The following is a 23,639-nucleotide window of genomic DNA, read 5'->3' on the forward strand; positions in this document are numbered from 1 at the left end:
CTTCATAAAATTTTATGGGTCTTCTAGGTGGCAGAGATTTCCGTAAAAAGTGTACGAGAGGGAAATCTTTCTTTCGATATCACTCCAGGGTCATACATTTCTGATTAAAAGCCTCGTAACACGCAACGACTTATCTAACGATATATCACCGGGGTCACGGATTGCGTAACGCACATCCGGCATCGGTAGCGACGTCGTTGCGTGTGACACCAACGAACGGCCGTTAACGATCAAAAATACTCACCTTATCGTTGATCATTGACATGTCGTTCATTTTCATAAAATCGTTGATTGTTGGGGACGCAGGTTGTTCGTCGTTCCCGAGGCAGCATACATCGCTATGTGTGACACCTCGGGAACGACGAACTACAGCTTCCCTGCGGCCACCGGCAATGAGGAAGGAAGGAAGTGGGCGGGATGTTACGGCCGCTCATTTCCGCCCCTCTGCTTCTATTGGGCGGCCGCTTAGTGACGCCGCTATGACGCCGCACGAACCGCCCCCTTGGAAAGGAGGCGGTTCGCCAGCAACAGTGATGTCGCTAGGCAGGTAAGTCCATTTGACGGCTCCTAACGATTTTGTGCGCCACGGGCAGCGATTTGCCCGTGATGCACAAACGACGGGGGGCGGGTACGCTCGCTAGCGATAACTTTATCGATATCGCTGCATGTGATGGGGCCTTTAGGGCCCCCACCACTATTAGTGGGTACATTCACATAATGTATTTGCTGCAGAATTTTTACAATGGAAATACCACAGTAAATTAACAGTGGTAATATTCATGAAAATATTGTGCAGATATTGCTGCGTTTAGTAGTACGTAAATGGTGCATCTTTACCACTGACCTCATTCTTTGTATTGCAAAAAATGAAACAGGTTGTGAATATCTGCAGCATAAAATTACATATTGTTCATATCAAATCTGCAGTGCTGGCCAATTGACACCGTGGATTTTCTCAGCGTATTTGGCTGTTATATAAAATTTCATCCACTACATTGGTGCTATAAAACATTTGTCTACTTGTTCAAAAACATCAGAGGACATTAATCATGGAATTTCTACCAAAATGTGGGCATCAGCTTTTGCAACCTTATATTATACCCTACAAACGACTCATAGTATATGTGATCAAGAAATATTCTCCAAGTGGATTCAATATATCACTTTTATTAAATTAATTATTTTTTTAATTTTTTTTGGATACACAAAGTGCAAAAAGTGCAGCATAAAAACAAAATATACGTTTGGGTAAACAGAAAACACAGGACAGTGTGACCCAAGGAACAGGCAATAATCAAAACAATTTATATAATGATCTATTGTGCAGCATTCATAAGAGCAATATAAATATATATACATGTATATGTGTCACGCTCCCCGGGTCCCCTGCGCTGCTCTCCGGCTCACCTGCCTCGCTCCTCGGTGCTTCGGTCCGGTCTCCGCCGCTCCCCGCTCTCCAGCGTCCATTGCCTGCGCTTCCCAGGCGTCCTGGTCCCCGCTCCCGGCGCCCGTCGGCTTCTCAGCCCCAGTCCTGCGCTGCTGCTTCCTCCTCTCAGCTTCCTGCTCTGGCTTCTGGCACCCGGGCCGCGCGCATGCGCATTAGGGCGCGCGCGCGGTCACTGACCCTTTCTTAAAGGGCCAGCGTCCATTAACAGGAAATGAAGCACACAGGTACAGGGTATAAAGGGGTTCAATGTCCAAGTGGGCGGGGCCTGATCTTCGTGTTTCTCAAGCTAGGAGTCAGGTCTCCTTGTGTTCCTGTGAGATACTCACCTCTCTCTCTTCTAGAGCCGATCCTGCCTCGCCATCCGGCCCTGCCGAATCCCGAAACCCGAACGCTGTCCATCTGCCATCCTGACAGTCCATACCATCTCTGATCCCTGCGGTGACCCGTCATCTCGCTCCAAACTTTCCGGACTCCGCCTGACATCATCTCGGCTTCCGAACCTGAGCTCCGTCACCCGGACTACCGTCAGTGACTCCGTGGTCCCAGGGACTTCTCCATTTGTGCACGGACTGTTCTGCTACTTGTAGTGCTCCAGCTACCGGACCCCTTACCATCATCAAGGAGTTCGGCCCAGTGGATCCACCTCCTGGGTCTGCCCGTCCACCTGGCCCTAACAATATGTACACGGAGATATATAACCCCAGATTAAAGTGCTTATTTATAGTGCTGAATTGTCAAATGACATATTCCATCTTATTTCACTTCAATCATATTGCACATATCCCACCATGTGCAATGTACACAACATGTATAGAGGAATAGTTTGGATAAAGCGCTTAACTATAGTATATGTATAGCTATTATAAACATATTGCACATATCCCATTGATCAAAAGTAGATCCTCATTGGGCAAAATCCATGGTACAGAATTGTACTAAACACCATGCTCAATATGAATACTAAACAGTGTGGCTAAAGACCTCCGGACGAAGCTCCGGCGAAACGCGTTGGGGTGCGGGGCAGTGTGACCTGAGACCGGGCGCGGTAACCTTAGGTGGCTATTCCAGGGAATGAATTCCCCATATTGTATTTATGAGCGGGTGTTGAGGCTAGACCGATGGGCCTGGTATAATGCTAACATTGCTGTATAACTGTATATAATCTCTCTACCCTGCTGTTTCTTTAGCCACACTGTTTAGTATTCATATTGAGCATGGTGTTTAGTACAATTTTGTACCATGGGTTTTGCCCAATGAGGATCTACTTTTGATCAATGGGATATGTGCAATATGTTTATAATAGCTATACATATACTATAGTTAAGCGCTTTATCCAAACTATTCCTCTATACATGTTGTGTACATTGCACATGGTGGGATATGTGCAATATGATTGAAGTGAAATAAGATGGAATATGTCATTTGACAATTCAGCACTATAAATAAGCACTTTAATCTGGGGTTATATATCTCCGTGTACATATACATGTATATATATTTATATTGCTCTTATGAATGCTGCACAATAGATCATTATATAAATTGTTTTGATTATTGCCTGTTCCTTGGGTCACACTGTCCTGTGTTTTCTGTTTACCCAAACGTATATTTTGTTTTTATGCTGCACTTTTTGCACTTTGTGTATCCAAAAAAACAAAAAAAACTAAAAAAATAATTAATTTAATAAAAGTGATATATTGAATCCACTTGGAGAATATTTCTTGATCACATATACTATGAGTCGTTTGTAGGATTATTGGAAAGTTTTGGGAACCGTAGCATAAAAATAGCAATGTTATAAAAACGGTATGGATCTGTTAATTCTAATTCTGAGGTTTTTATATTATACCCTCCCTGATCTTATGATGGTCTTGTATTTATTTTTATTTAGCTACATAGTGGGCCCCAAGAATGATTTTCCCTGGTGGGCCTAAGGTACTCCAGTCCAACGCTGTCTGTAAGGCCCGTTTCACACGTCAGTGAAAAACAGTGACGTTTTTCACTGGCGTGTAAAACACGCACATGTCCCTGCGTGTGCCGTGAATCACGGCACACGTGGGTTGTCTAAGTGCAATCCGGGCTCCGTTCTCCGTGGCCCGTGATTGCACTTAGAAATCAACTCCCCTGTGCCCGCTCCCGCTCTCCGTGGTGCTGAATCCTCCCGCGATGCAGCATCCGGCCGGCGGTGACCCCTGCAGCAGCTGCTTCCGGGTCGGCTGTGTTGTGCATCATTAAGATGCGCGACAGTAATCAGCCGGCTTAGAAGCAGCAGGGAGGACGGGCTGCAGAGAGCGTCGCTGAAGCCGGGTGAGTTAAACTGTTTATTATTTTAAATGCATGTTTTTTTCTGGCACGTGTTTCACGGACCACACCCCTGCGTGGTCCGTGGAACATCAGTGATGCCAGAAAAAAATGGACATGTCTCCGTGCAGCAATCACGCACACGCGGGTATGTCGCGGGCGGGGAGGAGGGTGCCGGCACCTCGCTCACCCCTCTGCTCGGGTCCGGCTGCTGCTGCTCAGTGGTGGCTCGAGCGGTGGGCCGGATCCCGGGGGTTCTCGAGCGGCGCTCCTCGCCCGTGAGTGAAAGGGGATGGGGTTTTGGGATATAGTCTATTGTCCGTGACGCCACCCACGGTTGTGGTGATTTGTAGCACCACCGCTGCTCAATATGGGGATCCCGGGAGTGGTGATGTGGAGCAGCCAGTTGTTGTGTTGCCCCTCCGTGGGTAGGGGTTGGTGATCCTGGGGCCCAGTGATGGTGTGGGAGATGCAGGGCCTGGTGGGCGCAGGGACGCGGGGGCAGCGCTGTGCCTTCCGGCACAGTGGTACTCACTCAGCCTGAGACGGTGACACAATTCTCGGTAAAACACACGGCTGGAAAGACGGTTCCCACGGACGGCTGCACTTGCTCTCCCAGTAGGTAACGGTGATGTCCCTTTGACCTGCACCTAATGTTTCTGTGTTGGTAGCGATGGGTTCCCACCGGTAACCCGCTCCCCGGCTTGGATATGGGCCGGAGGAGCCCTACTTTGCCCGCAGACGCTGGCCCCGAGGAACTGGTGCCCTGGCGATGGCGGTGTTCCTCCTTAATGGTTGGACTTTTGCCTTCAGTCGGGACTTGGTTGTTTGGAGACAGGCGTCCCCTTCACTGACGGATTTGGCAAATTATGGCGACTCCTAGCCTTGCCGGGATCCGAGAGGCTCCTGCCTTTGTGCTGACTGTCCTTCGTATACTGCTCCAGACCGCCGGGCCACTACCCGTCCGCGGTCCTTCCAGCAACCTCCGAGCAGTCCCCCTCCAGACAATCACCGCTGCTGCTGACCTTGCTGACACTGCCCTGCACTTAGCCGGACCAACTTCAGGCCTTTCTTCTCTCACTTTTACTCTTTTCTTCTTTGCTCCCCTACTACTTCACTTTCACTTCACTTAGCTCCTCACTCAAGCTCCCCCTGAGCTAATCCGCCTGGTTCTTCCCGCCTCCAGGGCTGTGTACCCCTCGGTGGGCGGAGCCAACCACCTGGCCCACCCCCTGGTGTGAACATCAGCCCCTGGAGGAAGGCAACAAGGATTTTAGTAGCTTTGGTGTTCCTAACTGGGATGTAGGGTGTGGTGGTGTGATGACCTGTGACCCCTGGCTTGCCCAGGGCGTCACATTCCCCCTTAGCAAAATGCAGACCGTCCGCGGGCTGCCCGTCCAACACCGGTTTTATTTTCTGTAAATGTATAAAAGTAAACGGTAACATATATATAAATCATGGCATCATCCCACAACGGGAGGTTCATTTCTTAAACGTTACTAAATGGTTTTACGGGTACGGTTTCCGCTCTCTCCCACCCAAGCAACCTGGCCCTGATGCTGCCCCTAAAGCCCAGGCAGCACCCCTTTACCCAAGTCCAGCACAAGTCACCCGAGCGGGATCTGTCCTTTCCCTCCAGAGGGTAGCCACCGGTTCCTGTGGTGGCTAGGCCCCAGCCTGCTCTGCTGAGGGCCCTCCCTCCAACCTGCCTCTCCGGAGGCGGCAACTGCGGAAACGGTACGGTAAACCAACTTATTTACAAGCCACTTAACGTTTGTGGTTGCCCTGCAAGTTCACGGTCTTGTCCATGGATAGTTCCCATGCTAAGCAATTTTAAACGGTCCCCACGGGGACAACGGTGCCGGCTCCGGCCGGTTCAATCACTGTTAGACAATCAGATTATTTTTCGGTTTCATTTCACTTATCATTTTCAACTTTAAATTTCTCAAACACAACTCAGTGGTGGTCCCAACGGGGACTGGACAATGGTGCTCCGCTGCCCTTACTCATACTCTTCTGCTGAGGCGGACCCATCCTCTGCCACCAGCATATCAAACATGCACTGACATGCCTGCGGTGACAGGGGTACCCAGTACCCATTTCCACCGGTACGCGGGGTGTGGAAAACCCCGGGGTCTCCCACATAGCGGGAACGCTCACTTGCCTCTTCAAACTCAGCAGCGGACCCGGGGCTGGGGCAGGAGTCGTCATCTCTTGTTCCTGCGTAAGGCGGGTTGCCGCCAGCTGTCGCAGCCTCCTGGCCTCCAGCATCCAGCACTTCAGCCCCTTCTGCGGTAGCACGGAGCAGCAGATTAGGCGAGCTTACACTGAGGCGCCCCATAAGTAACGGCAAGGGTGATGCATAGGCCGAGACTGGGCCGGGCCCCTCAGCCGCAGCGCCCGGTCCTGGTAGGACATAGGGACGTGGGTCACCAGCCGACTCTGCTACATCCATTTCCCCTCCGTACATCGAGGCAGTTGTAATCAGCATCTCCACCTCGTTAGTCCACTGCTTCATCATCCGGAAGATCTGATCCTGCTGACGCTGGTGGAATTGTATCACCCGGGTCTTCATCCAGGCCACGGTTCCAGGCTCAGGGTCTGGCACGGTCACTGCCGGGACTTCTGGCACCATGCTGTTAAGGGGCCGCGGTCCTAGCGGTTCCCCCTGGTGTACTTCAGGGACGTCCCGGACGTCTGCAGCCGGCTGGTCCGCCGGAGCGGCTGGGCAGGGTATCGCTACCGGTTGGGCAGGTAGCGGGCCTAATGGCAGAGCGGCAGCAGCCATCATGGGTAGCGGGGAGAGAGGCAGGGTGAGCGGAAGCCGGCCGGGCCCCTCAGCTCCAATGGCCGATCCTTCAGGAATACAGGGGCATGGGTCGCTTACCCGCTCCTCCAAATCCTCTTCTACCTCGCGTCTCCACATAGCAGCCACCACATCCGCCATGTCGGTCTCCCACTCCTCCAGGAGGAGTTGCATATGGGCCTGCAGACGATTACTCAGCGGGACGGTCTGGTCCCTCAACCACGTCGCCGTGCCGGGCGCGGGGGCTTCCTCGTTGGGAGTTGGGTTGTACATCTTGGCAATCGTGTCTTCCAGGAACCCGGTATTGCTGCAGAGTCCTGGCGTCCCTGCTTTTATAGCTGCGCTCACATGCAGCCAGCCGCCATCGCATCCCCCTTAGCTTCTTTTCAGCTCCTCCTTTTTCGGGGCGGAGTTTTGGCCTTCGCGCCTCTGCTACTCGAGAAGACGCTCGAGCGGGGACTTTTCGCGCCAATGATGGCGACTTCTGGAAATTTTCAGCCGGATACCTCCGGCGGTCACAAGGCGCACCTCTACCCAACGGCAGAGCGGTAAGATCCTGTTCGTGACGCCAAGTTGTCGCGGGCGGGGAGGAGGGTGCCGGCACCTCGCTCACCCCTCTGCTCGGGTCCGGCTGCTGCTGCTCAGTGGTGGCTCGAGCGGTGGGCCGGATCCCGGGGGTTCTCGAGCGGCGCTCCTCGCCCGTGAGTGAAAGGGGATGGGGTTTTGGGATATAGTCTATTGTCCGTGATGCCACCCACGGTTGTGGTGATTTGTAGCACCACCGCTGCTCAATATGGGGATCCCGGGAGTGGTGATGTGGAGCAGCCAGTTGTTGTGTTGCCCCTCCGTGGGTAGGGGTTGGTGATCCCGGGGCCCAGTGATGGTGTGGGCGATGCAGGACCTGGTGGGCGCAGGGACGCGGGGGCAGCGCTGTGCCTTCCGGCACTGTGGTACTCACTCAGCCTGAGACGGTGACACAATTCTCGGTAAAACACACGGCTGGAAAGACGGTTCCCACGGACGGCTGCACTTGCTCTCCCAGTAGGTAACGGTGATGTCCCTTTAACCTGCACCTAATGTTTCTGTGTTGGTAGCGATGGGTTCCCACCGTTATCCCGCTCCCCGGCTTGGATATGGGCCGGAGGAGCACTACTTTGCCCGCAGACGCTGGCCCCGAGGAACTGGTGCCCTGGCGGTGGCGGTGTTCCTCCTTAATGGTTGGACTTTTGCCTTCAGTCGGGACTTGGTTGTTTGGAGACAGGCGTCCCCTTCACTGACGGATTTGGCAAATTATGGCGACTCCTAGCCTTGCCGGGATCCGAGAGGCCCCTGCCTTTGTGCTGACTGTCCTTCGTATACTGCTCCAGACCGCCGGGCCACTACCCGTCCGCGGTCCTTCCAGCAACCTCCGAGCAGTCCCCCTCCAGACAATCACCGCTGCTGCTGACCTTGCTGACACTGCCCTGCACTTAGCCGGACCAACTTCAGGCCTTTCTTCTCTCACTTATACTCTTTTCTTCTTTGCTCCCCTACTACTTCACTTTCACTTCACTTAGCTCCTCACTCAAGCTCCCCCTGAGCTAATCCGCCTGGTTCTTCCCGCCTCCAGGGCTGTGTACCCCTCGGTGGGCGGAGCCAACCGCCTGGCCCACCCCCTGGTGTGAACATCAGCCCCTGGAGGAAGGCAACAAGGATTTTAGTAGCTTTGGTGTTCCTAACTGGGATGTAGGGTGTGGTGGTGTGATGACCTGTGACCCCTGGCTTGCCCAGGGCGTCACAGGTACGCTGCACGGAGACACGTGCAGAGAAAAATCACTGACGTGTGAGCAGACCCATTCATTATAATGGGTCTGCGTTTGTCAGTGATTCTGGTACGTTTAAAAAAAAAAGCACAAACGTACCAGAATCACTGACGTGTGAAAGGGGCCTAATACTGATTGAATTGACACTTTTGGTGAAGAAATCCACTTTGTTGTTTTTCTTTAATCATCATTTGAAATGTTCTGCTAATTAGATTTCGGATCACAGGGTCTAAACTCTGTCTGTAACAAGTCACTGATTTTTTATTGACTTGCCTCCTCTGTTTGAAATCTACTCTTCAAACAAGTTAAGACTAGGGATGCACGGACCTTGACTGTAAAAGTACGGATCTCCTCGAGTTCAAAAGTACCCATGCACCAACACCAGGCCCGGAATTCTCAGATTCGGCAACTTGGTAATTAAAAAAAAAAAAAAGACAGAAAAAAAAGAAAGAAAAAAAGGGAAAAGCAGGTGTGTTACACTACTTCTAAGGCGCATCCGGGGCTCATTATCCTTCATACATATGCACTGCAGCCCGTGCCTATCAGCAGTCCCGGCGTCTCTGATTGGTTGCAGTCAGACAGCGCCCCCACTCTGTGTGACAGTGTGTCTGACTGCAACCAGTCACAGACGCAGTGTGTGTGTCTATATTGGTGTAAAAATAAAATAAATACAAAAATTGCCATAGAGTTCCCCGATCTTATGATACCACACAGATAAAGCATACGACTACAAGCTGCAGCCCCAGCTTGTAGTCGTATGTGCTTATCTTAGCTGTGTATGAAAATAAGAGGGACTGCATGCGGCTTAATTTTTTAACAAATATTTAACTAATTAAAAAAAATGGCGTGCAGTTCCCCTCCAATTATGATACCCAGCCATGATAAAGGCAACAGCTGGGGGCTGGTATTCTCAGGCTGAGGGGATACCATAGTTATTAAGCCCCCAGCCTACAAATAACAGCCTGCAGCCGCCCAGGATTGTCACATCCATTAAATGTTAGAATTTTATCCAACTCATCCCGATTTCCTTGGTGCGTTGGCAATTAGGGTAATAAGTGGTGAATAATAGCTTCCACAAAGCCCTAAATTAGTAATGGGAAGGGTCTATCATACCTCCCCATATTACTAATGTGTAAGTGAAAAGAAATAAAACACTAAAAAAATCCTTTATTTGAAATGCAAACCCCCACTTTTTCTCCCCTTTATTAACCCTAAAACCACCAAGTTCCGACGTAATCTAGACAAGATCCCACAACGATTCCAGCTCGGCTACATACTGAAGTTACAGAATATGACCACATGTTGTGGATTTCAGGCAGAGAATGACTGAGCTGCAATGATGAGTTGTAACGTCAGTCACTTAGTTTATTTGTGGTCACAGCTGGAGGTTCCCACAGTCCTCACCTGTGACCGCAGAAAACTGACATCAGGTGAATTAATTCACAGACCTGCATCTCCTGGCTGAAAATCATGTTTTTTTGCCAAGAGATGCAGATTTGGTGCTGAGATTTATACACCATATTCCTGCACACAATCTGCATCTTTTGGCAAAAAAATACATCAAAACACGATGCGGTTTCGATGCAATAGTGATGCGATTTTTTTTGCCAGGAGATCCAGATTTGGTGCAGGAATATGGTGTAAAAATATCAGCACCAAATCTGCATCTCTTGGCAAAAAAATTTGCAAAAACAGAGTATTAAGTGTATTGTGCCAACTACTGCTTATATAGTGTCACGCTCCCCGGGTCCTCACCCCCGTTCCCCGGCTCACCTGCCACGCTCTCCGCTCCCCAGTCACCGGATTCCGTCCGTCCCAGGGCTCCGGGCCCCCGATCCCGGCGCCCGACAGCTTCCCTGGACCTGGCCGGCTCCCCTGCGTCCTCCTCGCAGCCTCCTTCCCTGGCTTCTGGCACCCGGGCGGCGCGCATGCGCATTAGGGCGCGCGCGCGGTCACTGACCCTTTCTTAAAGGGCCAGCGTCCATTAACAGGAAATGAGGTTGCACAGGTACAGGGTATATAGGGGGTCATTGTCCAAGGGGGCGGGGCCTGATCTTCGTGTTCCCTGAGCTAGGAGTCAGGTCTCTTGGTGTTTATGTGCCTGTACTCACCTATCTGTCTTTGTAGAGCCGTACCTGCCTCGTCATCCAGTCTGCCGTGTCCTGATCCCCGCACGCTGTCCGTCTGCCATCTGACAGTCCGTACCATCCCGGATCCCTGCGGTGACCCGTCATCTTGCTCCAGAGGTTCCGGACCCCGCCTGATATCACCTCGGCCTCCGAACCTGAGCTACGTCACCAAGACCACCTTCTGTGACTCCGTGGTCCCTGGGACTCCTCCGCTGCCTTCTCTTGCACGGACTGTTCTACTGCCCATCAGTGCTTCAGCTGCCGGACTCCCTACCACCATCTCAGAGAGTTCGGTCCAGTGGATCCACCTCCTGGGTCTGCCCGACCGCCCGGCCGTGACAGTAAGATCAGGCCATGGATCCCGCTGCAGCACTAATGGCTCTGCAAGAGGAACTCCAACGCCAGCGTGAAGTCCAGACCCGCATGCTGCAATTCATGACCTCCGTGGACACCCGCCTGTACACATTACAAGCATCAATGACGCCTGCGGCACCCAGGTCCCCCGCCAGGCAAGCCATGGCCCCCGCACCAGTGGCAACCTCGTCAGATGCTTCCCGACTCCGTTTGGCGTCACCTCCTCGTTATGCTGGAGATCCCAAGACCTGCAGGGGCTTCATAAATCAATGTTCCCTTCATTTCACGCAGCTGCCACATCTGTTCGCCTCCGACCAAGCCAAGGTCGCCTTTATAATGTCCCACCTAGAGGGCGAGGCGCTGGCGTGGATGAACCCCTTGTGGGAGAAGGAGGACCCCATGACCAAGGATCTTCAACAGTTCCTGCAGGCATTCCGCAGCACCTTTGACGAGCCGGGACGCGCTTCTGCCTCTGCTTCATCACTCCTCCGCCTACGTCAAGGAACACTGACGGTGGGCCAATACGCCATCCGTTTTCGCACTTTGGCTTCAGAACTCGGGTGGAATAATGAGGCCCTAACAGCCGCCTTCTGGGAGGGACTCTCGAGTCGCATCAAGGATGAGTTGGCGGGTCGGGACGTGCCCTCCACCCTAGATGCCCTGATTGCCCTAGCAACTCGTGTGGACATACGTTTTCAGGAGCGCTCCAAAGAGCTATCTCGTGAGAGACGCCCGTTACGGCATTCATCTCCTCCTCAGAAGCCCTCCGTACCTCAGTCATCAACAGCTGGGAGTTCCGTCCACGAGCCCATGCAGATTGACCGAGTGCGTCAGTCTGCACAACGTAGAGCAGAGCGGCTTGCCCAGGGTCTCTGCTTTTACTGCGGTGAGGGCACACACCTCCTCCGTTCCTGTCCGGAAAGGCCGGGAAACTCCAAAGCCTAGGGTTGGTAGGAGAGGCCACCCTAGGTGCTGGGACTCTCTCCGATCCGGTCACATGGACCGTGCAAGTGACAACGGGAGAGACGCGGTTCACGGCTGAGGCCTATCTTGATTCCGGGGCAGCAGGCAATTTCATCCAGCAAGCCACCGTGGACAAATACCAGGTGCCTGTTATCCCACTCAACAAGCCCCTGGTGATTGCCTCTGTGGATGGGAGACCCCTTTCTGACACCATCTCCTGGACCACCAGGCCGGTTGAACTGCGCATCGGTGCTCTTCACACCGAGAACATCGCCTTCTACGTCCTACCGCACATGTCCCATCAGATCCTGCTGGGCCTTCCATGGTTACGGACTCACGAACCATCAGTCAGCTGGGGCACTGGCGAAATCACCCGCTGGGGTGCTTCGTGTCATGAGAGATGCCTAAAATCCACACAACCCATCCGACGACCTCCGGTTCCTGAGAACCTACCGGGGCTGCCCTCGGCTTATTGGTCCTTTGCTGATGTCTTTGATAAAAAAGAATCCGAGGTACTGCCGCCACATCGCCCCTACGATTGTGCCATCGACCTGCTCCCTGGAACAACGCCACCACGAGGACGGATATATCCTTTATCTCCAGCCGAAACAAGGGCTATGTCGACTTACATCTCAGAGAGCCTGGCTAGGGGATTCATTCGGAGATCCTCCTCTCCTGCTGGAGCAGGTTTCTTCTTTGTCAAGAAAAAAGAGGGCGATTTACGTCCCTGCATCGACTACCGGGGTCTGAATCAGATCACTGTTAAGAACAAGTACCCTCTGCCGCTCATCCCCGAATTGTTTGACCGGCTTAGAGGAGCTCGTCTGTTCACCAAGCTGGATCTTCGGGGTGCTTACAATCTGGTGCGCATCCGCTCTGGTGACGAATGGAAGACCGCGTTTAATACGCGTGATGGACATTATGAGTACTGCGTGATGCCCTTCGGCCTGTGTAACGCCCCTGCCGTCTTCCAAGAACTGGTGAACGACGTGTTCCGAGACCTCCTCTACACCTGTGTGGTAGTATATCTAGATGACATCCTTGTCTTCTCTCCGGACCTCCCAACCCACAGAGAGCACGTACAGCTGGTTCTACGACGACTAAGAGAGAACCGTCTGTACGCAAAGTATGAGAAGTGTGTCTTTGAGCAGTCTTCTCTCCCCTTTCTGGGGTACATCATCTCTGAGACTGGACTGCAGATGGATCCCAAGAAGGTCTCCGCCATTCTCAACTGGCCTCCCCCTTCTGGACTGAAGGCAATCCAACGCTTCCTGGGATTCGCCAATTACTACCGCCAATTCGTCCCTCACTTCTCTGCTCTGACTGCTCCACTTTCCGCTTTGACTAAGAAAGAGGCAAATCCAAAGGACTGGTCGCCTGCGGCCGACGCCGCGTTTGGCTCTTTGAAGCGGGCTTTTGCTTCCTCGCCTGTACTTCACCGTCCGGAGTTGAACCGCCAGTTCACCTTGGAGGTGGATGCCTCCTCCTCAGGAGCCGGAGCAGTGCTCATGCAGAAGTCCTCCTCCGGGAAGATGGTGACTTGCGGATTCTTCTCCAAGGGCTTCTCAGCGCCTGAACGCAACTATACCATCGGGGACCGAGAGCTCTTGGCAGTCAAACTGGCACTGGAGGAATGGCGCTACCTCCTGGAAGGTGCAGTGTATCCCGTGATCATCTACACGGACCACAAGAACCTAGAATACCTGCGGTCCGCTCAGCGACTGAACCCACGGCAAGCCAGGTGGTCCTTATTCTTTGCCAGGTTCGACTTTCAGCTTCACTTCCGACCCGCGGACAAGAATGTACGAGCAGATGCCTTGTCCAGGTCTTTCATGCCCATGGAGCAGGAGGAAGAGACTACCCAACCCATCATCTGTCCTAGCAACATCATTCCGGTGGCCCCTGTTACCCTAGCCCAGATACCGCCCGGGAAGACCTATGTCTCCGATACCGACAGGCAAAAAGTGTTACACTGGGGTCATGCCTCAAAAACAGCCGGGCATGCTGGTCAGAAGAGAACATGGGGTGCGATTGTACGCCATTACTGGTGGCCATCCCTTCGCACGGACGTCGCTGCTTTTGTCTCTGCCTGCTCCTCCTGTGCCAGGAACAAGACGCCCAAACACTTGCCCCATGGCCGTCTTCTGCCTTTACCGATACCCTCAGTCCCGTGGCAACACATAGCAATGGACTTTATTACGGACTTGCCATTATCCTCCGGGCACACAGTCATATGGGTCGTGGTTGATCGATTCTCCAAAATGGCCCACTTCGTTCCTATGGCCGGACTGCCCTCTGCTCAGGAACTCGCGGAAGCCTATATACATCACATCTTCCGCTTGCATGGCTTTCCATCCCACATAGTGTCCGACAGAGGAACTCAGTTCACCTCCCGCTTCTGGAGGGCTCTATGCAAACATCTGGGAGTGACTCTGGACTTTTCTTCTTCTTACCATCCTCAGTCTAACGGCCAAGTGGAGAGGGTCAATCAAATCGTGACCTCATACCTACGTCACTATGTCAACGCCCATCACGACGACTGGTCCTCGCTTCTGCCTTGGGCTGAATTCTCCCATAACCACCACGTCAGTGAGTCATCCTCCGAATCTCCCTTCCATGTTGTTTATGGACTCCAGCCCGCCGTCCCATTGCCTATATCCCCTTCATCGGATGTTCCGGCTGCTGATACTGCAGTTCGTGACTTTGCTACCATTTGGGACTCTGTCAAAGCGTCCCTTGGGCGCGCTTCCCAGCGGATGAAGAAACACGCTGACAAAAGACGTCTGGATCCTCCGTGTTTCTCTCCTGGTGACCTGGTCTGGCTTGCTTCCCAGTACATCCGATTGAAGATACCTTCCTACAAGCTGGGTCCTCGCTACATCGGGCCGTTTAAGGTCCTCAGCAAGATCAATGAGGTATCCTACAAGCTACAGCTCCCGGCCACGATGAGGATACCCAACTCCTTCCACGTCTCTCTGCTCAAGCCGGTTGTCCTTGGTCCCTTCTCCGCTGCTGCCAGTCCGGCCCCTCCTCCTATTGCCGATGATGACATCTATGCGGTAAGGGATATCGTGGCCATGAAGACCGTACGAGGTCGACAGTTCTTCCTGGTGGACTGGGAAGGGTATGGTCCTGAGGATAGGTCTTGGGAGCCCAGGGAGAACGTGGGCACTCCTCTTATCCGTGCCTTCATGTCCCGGTTGCGGGGAGGGGGGCGTGGGGGGGGGGGTACTGTCACGCTCCCCGGGTCCTCACCCCCGTTCCCCGGCTCACCTGCCACGCTCTCCGCTCCCCAGTCACCGGATTCCGTCCGTCCCAGGGCTCCGGGCCCCCGATCCCGGCGCCCGACAGCTTCCCTGGACCTGGCCGGCTCCCCTGCGTCCTCCTCGCAGCCTCCTTCCCTGGCTTCTGGCACCCGGGCGGCGCGCATGCGCATTAGGGCGCGCGCGCGGTCACTGACCCTTTCTTAAAGGGCCAGCGTCCATTAACAGGAAATGAGGTTGCACAGGTACAGGGTATATAGGGGGTCATTGTCCAAGGGGGCGGGGCCTGATCTTCGTGTTCCCTGAGCTAGGAGTCAGGTCTCTTGGTGTTTATGTGCCTGTACTCACCTATCTGTCTTTGTAGAGCCGTACCTGCCTCGTCATCCAGTCTGCCGTGTCCTGATCCCCGCACGCTGTCCGTCTGCCATCTGACAGTCCGTACCATCCCGGATCCCTGCGGTGACCCGTCATCTTGCTCCAGAGGTTCCGGACCCCGCCTGATATCACCTCGGCCTCCGAACCTGAGCTACGTCACCAAGACCACCTTCTGTGACTCCGTGGTCCCTGGGACTCCTCCGCTGCCTTCTCTTGCACGGACTGTTCTACTGCCCATCAGTGCTTCAGCTGCCGGACTCCCTACCACCATCTCAGAGAGTTCGGTCCAGTGGATCCACCTCCTGGGTCTGCCCGACCGCCCGGCCGTGACATATAGGGAGTCAGTGTTCCACTCCTGCTCAGAGGTCTACCAGGGGATTTACCTGTTACCCCGTGGACCGGTCCAAACCTGGTCACTTTTATGCTGAAACGGATAGTGTCACCAGTGTGCCGTAATAATGTAATAACACAATGAAATTATAATACAAAACCAATCTCTCAATGTTCTCATAACTTTCAGGTCCAAGTCTCACCTCTCTCACTTTCTCAAGTGCAAGTGTTAAGATGTATGAAATGACAATCCACTCCTGAAGTGAAGGCCATCGCTCCATCTTCACCAAAATAATGTAATTGAATAACATTAAATATACCAAGTAGGAAATCTGTGAAGAAAAAACGTATTTATTATCCCACATATTACAGTATTTTTGTGATAAATATTGAGATTCGGCAGTTTTTTTAAATTGATTTAATGCTTTATTAAAGTACGTGGACAGATATAATGTAATTTGCCTTTGTGCAGGAAGATGAAATAATGAATTGTAATGTCTTGTGAAAAATGTATAAAGTCTAATTGATTTCTTTTGTAATGCAGTGGTGCAAAAAAAAAGTACACAGGAACAAATAAAGTTATTTGTTGTGTCCTTGATGTGTAATCCCCCTTTAAGATGATTTGCAAAGCATTACTGAAAAGGTCATAGGGCTTAGTGCAGCGATCACATCTGAAGTGAACTCTCGTCTGACCTAAGAAATGTTCACACTGAAGAATGTCTTCAATATTGCCAACCCAAGCTTGCAATGGATTATTAATACACCATCTACTACAAGTGGTATACTTCTAATACACTTGTGCTTCACCCAAAAAGATATGTTCAATATGATTATATGAAACTCTTAGACTACGTGCACAGTATTTTCAGTATTTGTAGCCAAAACCAGGAGTGGAACAATCATAGAAAAAGTACAATATAAACACATTGCCACTTCTGTACTTTTTAATCGCTCCTGGTTTCGGCTTACAAATACTCAACGTATGCATGTGGTCTTACAGCCCCTGTGATAAGCCTCTGACCCAACCAACCAGGTCTCCTGCTGTCACGGTGTGTGACGAGGCAACTTGGAATAGGGGCACCTACACTGGCCCTATGGCTAGGGTGGCCCTAGCTGTCCCTGTTCCCAAAGATACATCTAATGGTGAAGAAGTTTGGGCTACCTTCCTAACCCTAGCTCCTGAATAGCCCTGGTGTATACCACCTCTCCCCCACCCCCGGGGAGTGCTAGGACAGGAGTAGTTTAACCCACACAGACAAACAGACAGGGAAAAGCCAAAACTCAAACTCACTGCGCACACACAGAAGAAGTAAGTAGGAAATAAATAATCAGGGAGGAAATAAACAGACGAGAATATTTCCACAACACACAAAATAACGAACAGCAGATCACCAGCACAAGATCATCACAGCACAAGAACTGGTATCGTAAATGAAGCTATAATCGGCATGGGGGAACAGGCTCCACCATCTTTTAAAGGGCAAAACGCCTTGGTGTAAATGGATATAACTGTATGTTAGCGCTGGTGTCCACATATTTTGGAGGACAGCTCCCTTCACATGTGGTAGATGCTGGTTATGTTACATAGCTGGCAATTGTCTCTAACAGCAGCGAGCAGAGCTCTGATAGCTGCATTAACCATTTAAATGCCACGGTTAATCTTTGAGAGTGAAATTTAAATTGAGTAGTTACCAGCTCCCATTGCTCCACCAGGATCATGCTCATTCCATCTTGGTACTTCTGTGAAGCTTAGCCACAGGCTGGGCTTCATAGGAGATTGAGACTTAGGCCAGAGTCACACTTGCATATGACTCGGCGAGTCTCACAACAGGATCACCCAGGGCGGCCACACACTCTGAGGACCGGAGCTTTCAGCTGCATGTATTTCTATGCAGCTGACCCGCTCCTGTCCGAGAGTGTGGGGCTGTGTCGGGTGATGCCGATGTGAGACTCGCCGAGTTAAACGCAAGTGTGACTCTGGCCTAAGTCTCAATCTCCTATGAAGCCACTGCCTGTGGCTAAGCTTCACCGAAGTACCAAGATGCAAGTGCCTCACACCACATACAGAAATACAGAGTAGACAAAGGGGTGTAAAAAATAAGTGAACAGTGACAAAAATTCATCAAAGCTTTTATGGCAGAAAAGTGACATAAAAGCTTTGAAAAGTTGTAAAATCTTTGCACAAACATTTTGCGACTTTTGGTGTTTTTACACCAGTTTGAATCAGATCAGTTGAAAATGGATGGAACTGGGGAGGAGTAGGCGCAGGACGTGGTGTGGCCACATGCAGCCAGTTCTTCAAAGTCCCTGACTCAAGTCTGTATCTCAGAAGATGCACCAATTGAATTAAGTAATAGGAGCATCTTAATGAATTTGGTCCCTTGTAATCCAGTAAGCGTGCACTATGCCAGTTTTGATGAATCAGCCTGTTATGGCTGTAGCAGAAGAGGAGGGAAAAATGCAAACATAAAGATAAAAATTGGCTATGGAGGCAAAAAAAAATAAATAAATATTGAGTTGTAGGATTCCTACTTCCACAAGGTGGCAGTAGAGTCCCAGCTCTCTTCCTATGTGGAGAGGCTATTTGCATGTAAAAGGGAACCTGTACCTCAGAAAAAACTATTTACTTGGAGATATATATTGAATATGGAGGTAAAAAGCATTAAATGCTGCCTGGCTATCTTACTAAGGCCACGTTCACACGATCAGTATTTGGTGAGTTTTTTACCTCAGTATTTGTAGCCAAAACCAGGAGTGGAACAATCAGAGGAAAAGTATAATAGAAACACGGGCATCACTGCTGTATTTATCACCCACTCCTGGTTTTATATACAAATACTGCGGTAAAAAGCTCACCAAATACTTAACGGGTGTATGTCACCTTGTGTTCACATGTTGCATTTTTGCTGTGCTTATTTGCATGTTTTTTTCATCAGTTTTATGCAAATACATGCTAATAAAAAGCTGCTGTTTACAGTACCAACAAATCCTATGATATTCCAGAAGTCTGCACACAGACACACACCTGCTTTTTAATTCCTGACTGAAATGGAAAACTGTGAAATCTTTCAGCATTTTTGCTGCTTTTTTCACCATTGACAGCAATTAGTGCAAAAACGCAGCTGCATTTTTGTTGCTTTTGTGGTGAATGAAGCTTACTTTATCTAAACATTTACTGTAGACAAATGGCATACCAAAAAAGAAGCAAAAATGGCAGCTTTTCTACTGCCAAGAAAGAAGGTTTTGTTGCAAATAAAACACCAAAACACCGCAAAAATGAAACATGTGAACATAGCATTAGGCTGCTTTCACATTGCGTTATTACCTACGTTCCCTGGTCCTGTTGAAGCTTCTGTCCAAACCCCTCCGCAAAACAGGTTTTAGACACATATGCCGACAGGACCATTGACTATAATGCAGCAGATGGAGTCAGCGTGTGCTCTGTCTTGTACCATTTTCGGGCGCATAAGCTTTCTGCAGACAAACACCCAGACATAGTCTATTACATCTGGGTGTCTGCCTGCAGAATGCTATACGCCAAAAAATGGTGCATGACAGAGCACACGGTGACTCCATCTGCACCATTATAGTCAATGGCCCTGTCAAGCCATATGTACGAATCCAGTTTTGCGAGGGGGGGTGCGGACGGAAGCTCCAGTGAACGTAGGTAATAACGCAGTGTGAATAGTGCAGCTTTTAGGACGAAGCCATCCAGAGACTCCGTTTTCTCCACGATCCAGTCCTGGCCTGCCCAGGACAATGGTGAGAAGCGGCCTCCTGAAAGGTATGAACAGCACCACATCTATCTAGACACCAAGCCAGAACCACAACACTTTTCATGGGAAATGGGGCTGGGACGCCTACTGGAGGGAATGCCTCGGATGCGACTACCACCCCGTGCCCCTGCTTTACACAGACACAACTTATTTGTCCGTTTACAAAAAACTGATTTTAGCTGAACTTTTTTTTTATTTTTTTTTTTAACATTGAAGTCGATGGAATTAGGTGTCTGATTTTATTTCATTTGAAAAGGATCCATTTTTTTACTTACTGGATCAGTTTCAAACGGGAGATAATTAGCAATCCGTTAACAAATTCATTTTCCATAGATTTAAATAAAAAAAAAAAATGATGCAGCTCAAATCAGTTTTTAAAAATGGACAAAATAGTTGTGTCTGCAGAACTTTTTTGCAAACAGAGTACAGGTTGATTCGTTCTAACGGATGATTAATGAACAATGTGAATATATGTGTACCGCTCCAGCGCCAGCAGCCGGGCTGCTGCTCGGATCCGGATCTGCTCGAGGGGTTTCTGGACCCGGGAGGGGCCGCGCGTACACCCGAAATAAAAGGGGGGTATTTACAAGGGGTTTTGTCGTTAGAGTTTGTGACGCCACCCATGGTGTGTGGTAAGGTGTAATACCACCGCTGCTGTGGAGAGCTCCCGGTGGCGATGGTATCGCAGCCAGGTGTTTAACCCCTCCGTGGGTAGGGGGAGAATGTCCCAGGGCTTGGTGGTGGTGAGGGGGGAGCTCCGTTGGGGAGGAAAGGGTCACTGGGTACTCACTCAGTCCAATAACGCTGACACCGACAACTTGTAAACCGATATTCTTAGCACCGCTGTACCAGGGAGGGAGTACGCTGGGAGCCTCTGCCCGATGGTGTTGCTTGTCAGCCTGTGACCTTTTCCTTGGCCCTTTCTTTACTAGTTGGCCCCTGTAGTATAAAACTAGTTGGGTCCCGCTCACCCGTATGGCTAACGGAGTGAGCTTGCTCTCAGGGTTCACGCTTGGGATTTTCTGGACTATGTATTGGGAAAGTCCTATCCCCCTCGTTGCGCTAGTACCCCGATTTTGGAGCGGGTGGAGGACAAATCATGGAGTCTTTGCCCTTGTCGGGTAAATTGCCAGAACGCTTGAAGCTACTTCCCGGCCTAGAGCCCACGTACCCCGCCATGCCCTGGCTACTGCCCGGAGATGGCTCAAGGTCGCCGGCTGCCCTGCTCGGCAGTTCCATGCCCCTTGACACAATCCCCTGCAACTGGGGTTCCAGCTCCTACCAGGCCCAGACCAACGTCTGTCACCTAGTAACTGAGGAGCCCAGCTCCTAACCTCCTCCAACTACTTGTGACCTCTCCTCTCGAGAGTCACCACTCGACTGACTACTCCTGACACTCCTGACCCTCCCTAACCAACCCCCGAACTAGGCGGCCCTATTCCCTTCAGGCTACCCATTGGTGTGTCTGGTGGGTGTGGTGCAGAGTGTTTCTAGGATTTCTATTGGCTTGTTCTTAGCAACACCAAAGGCCAGGGACCCGTAACCAAGGAGGAGATGAACACCATGCAGAAACGCAGATTGCACAATGTCCTGTGATGACCTGATAGGCCAGGGCGTCACATATGTATACTGATTTGGAGAGGTTAAGGAGTTTAGGTGGTTCTATTGAGAAAATTCTATTGTATCTACATTTACCTATTTTTTTAAAGGAAGAAGTGGAAGAGATAGTAATAGGGATCTGTTATAGTGTTAATATTCAGATCCAAACTGCCACCTTTTTGAGGTTATTTCAAAAATGGCATCCTGCTATTCCCCACTACTAAAAGAAACAGACAACCTCATTGGTTAAAAGACATCCATATTACTTACTGTATAAAACCAGAATTTGACTATTGGGGCATTGTAGAATTCATAAATCTTTGTTCCGATAGGGATACTCCTTTGTTTTCTGTGGCCGTTCTCTTCATCTCCTTTCCTAGAATTGGCATCAGCATTTGCATCCTAAGAACAAATTTAGCAGACAAATTTATTTGTAAAAATGTCAAAAGAGGAGCGATAGTCATTGAAAAATATAGACAAATAAACAGGTATAATTCTCAAAGCATCATTGAAATCAGCATCTGCATCCTAATAATAAATTTAGACAAATTTATTTGCTAAAAATTCAAAGATGAGAGATACAGTCATTGAAAGCTCTAGAAAAATGAAAATATATAATCCTCAAATCTTCATTGCACTAAATATATTAACATATACAGGAGTGTACATAGAAATCATGGGACTCCATAGCAGAAGTCCAAATTGCAACCTCCTCAAGAAGAAAATTATTTTTTGATCATCAGAGAAGGTGAGGTCACTGAGTTTAATGAGATCACCTGAGGTCAGATTACCTGCAATCAAAGGTAAAGGACTTTGGAAACCTCCAGCTGTGACCACAAATAACGCGAGTGACGTTGCTGCTGAACACTGAGGCTCAGTCTGCCTGAAACTACAGTGAGCGGTCATGTTCTATGGGAGCTGGCTGTGCCTGTAGCAGAGCTGGAATAGTTCTGGGACCCCTTATGTGGATTACGTCAGACCTGGGTGTTTTGGGGATTAATAGAGTGGTGACAGTGGGTGGGTTTTTTTGTATTTTATTTCAAATAGATTTTATGGGTGTTTGTGTTTACTTCTTTTCACTTACATATTAGTAATGGAGGGGTCTCATAGATGCCTCCCATTACTAATCTAGAGCTTAGTGGCAGCTGTGGTCCATTTTTAACCTTTTATTACCCCGACTGCCACCGCACCAGGGTAATCGTGAAGAGCCGAATAAAGTGCTGGGATTGTCCCATGTCATGGATGCAATAATCCTTGGCGGCTGCAGGCTGTTATTTTTAGGCGGTGAGGTGCCCAATAACCATGAGCCTCCCCAGGCTTTATCATGGCTAGGTATCAAAATTGGTGGGGACCGCACCCGTTTTTTTAAAATAATTTATTTAACTATCGTAATTAAAAAAAAGCCATATGGGGTCCTTAATTGTGATACACAGCCAAGATAAGCGTACGGCTGGGGGTGCAGCCTGTAGTGTATGCTTTATCTGTGCTGCGACGATTTCTTTATTATTTTTTTATACCACGATAGTGACACGCAGACAGGGTGTGTGATTACAAGCTGTCAGACGCTGTGACACAAGCTGGGGGTGCACCTGACTGTCGTCTGACTGCAATTAATCACAGACGCCAGGACTGTTAGTGGGCATGGGAAGCAGTGAATATGTATGAAGGTAAATGAGTGGACCTGGAAGGATTTGCGGCAGTGCAAAGCATGGACTCTCCCCAATCTCAAAGTTATCACACAGTACCAACAAAGTAAAGTAGATGCCCACTTTTGGGGACATTTGTTTTTTAACTTAAATGCATGTAAGTTTTCCTAAGGGCTTGGTTCCACTTGTGTTTTGCACGGAAGGGCGCAATCCAATAAAAAATCAGATTGCACTCGCACCAGTGCAAAACTATGGGGCAGTGTCCATCTGTGATTGATTTCTCATGCCATATCAACATGAGAAAAGAATCACAGCATGCTGAGGTTGGTGTTGAGTCTCGGCTTACAAGCACTCATACAAGTCTATTGGTGCGTGTGAAACATCGCACTGCACTTGGATGTCATCTGAGTGCAGGACGATATACACAGAGACAGGCTGCAGAGAAGTGGGAGAAAGTGCTCCCTACCTCTTCTCCCCAGCTAGGATCTGAACGAAAGATCAGATCACAGTCGCATGACACTCAGCTGATGCTCGCATATTGCTTCCAATGCTCTTGCATCAAAAGCAATGCGCTATGGGACAGAGGCTAAAATTTATTTTTGCATTTGGGTTTCATTTAAGTATTTTCAATATTCAACTTCTATAGCCTCTGTGTTGCAGTCTATGGGTACCGTTGCACTTGCATTTTACACGGACGTGTACAATCCGATAAAACATCTGATTGGTCTCACTCTAGGGCAAAACTATGGAGCAGGGTCCATCTGCAATTGATTTTGCATGCGATATCGGCCTGAGAAATGAATCGCTGCATGCTGCGTTTGGCAGCGATTCTCAGCTCATGCACCCCC

General features: G+C 50.1%; 1 protein-coding gene across 1 annotated transcript in view; it reads right to left on the reverse strand.

Annotated features, from left to right (window-relative positions):
• Positions 1-23,639, reverse strand: part of TRPM1 (transient receptor potential cation channel subfamily M member 1) — a 338,789-nt gene that overhangs the window by 74,187 nt on the left and 240,963 nt on the right. Inside the window, exons 19-20 of the mRNA XM_075345679.1 lie at positions 21,416-21,547; positions 15,974-16,102 (exon numbers count right to left, since the gene is read on the reverse strand). Coding sequence (XP_075201794.1) covers positions 15,974-16,102; positions 21,416-21,547 — 261 coding nt within the window. The remainder of the gene's footprint in view (positions 1-15,973; positions 16,103-21,415; positions 21,548-23,639) is intronic.

The sequence above is a fragment of the Anomaloglossus baeobatrachus genome, chromosome 4, assembly GCF_048569485.1.
Source record: "Anomaloglossus baeobatrachus isolate aAnoBae1 chromosome 4, aAnoBae1.hap1, whole genome shotgun sequence".
Classification (NCBI taxonomy): domain Eukaryota; kingdom Metazoa; phylum Chordata; class Amphibia; order Anura; family Aromobatidae; genus Anomaloglossus; species Anomaloglossus baeobatrachus.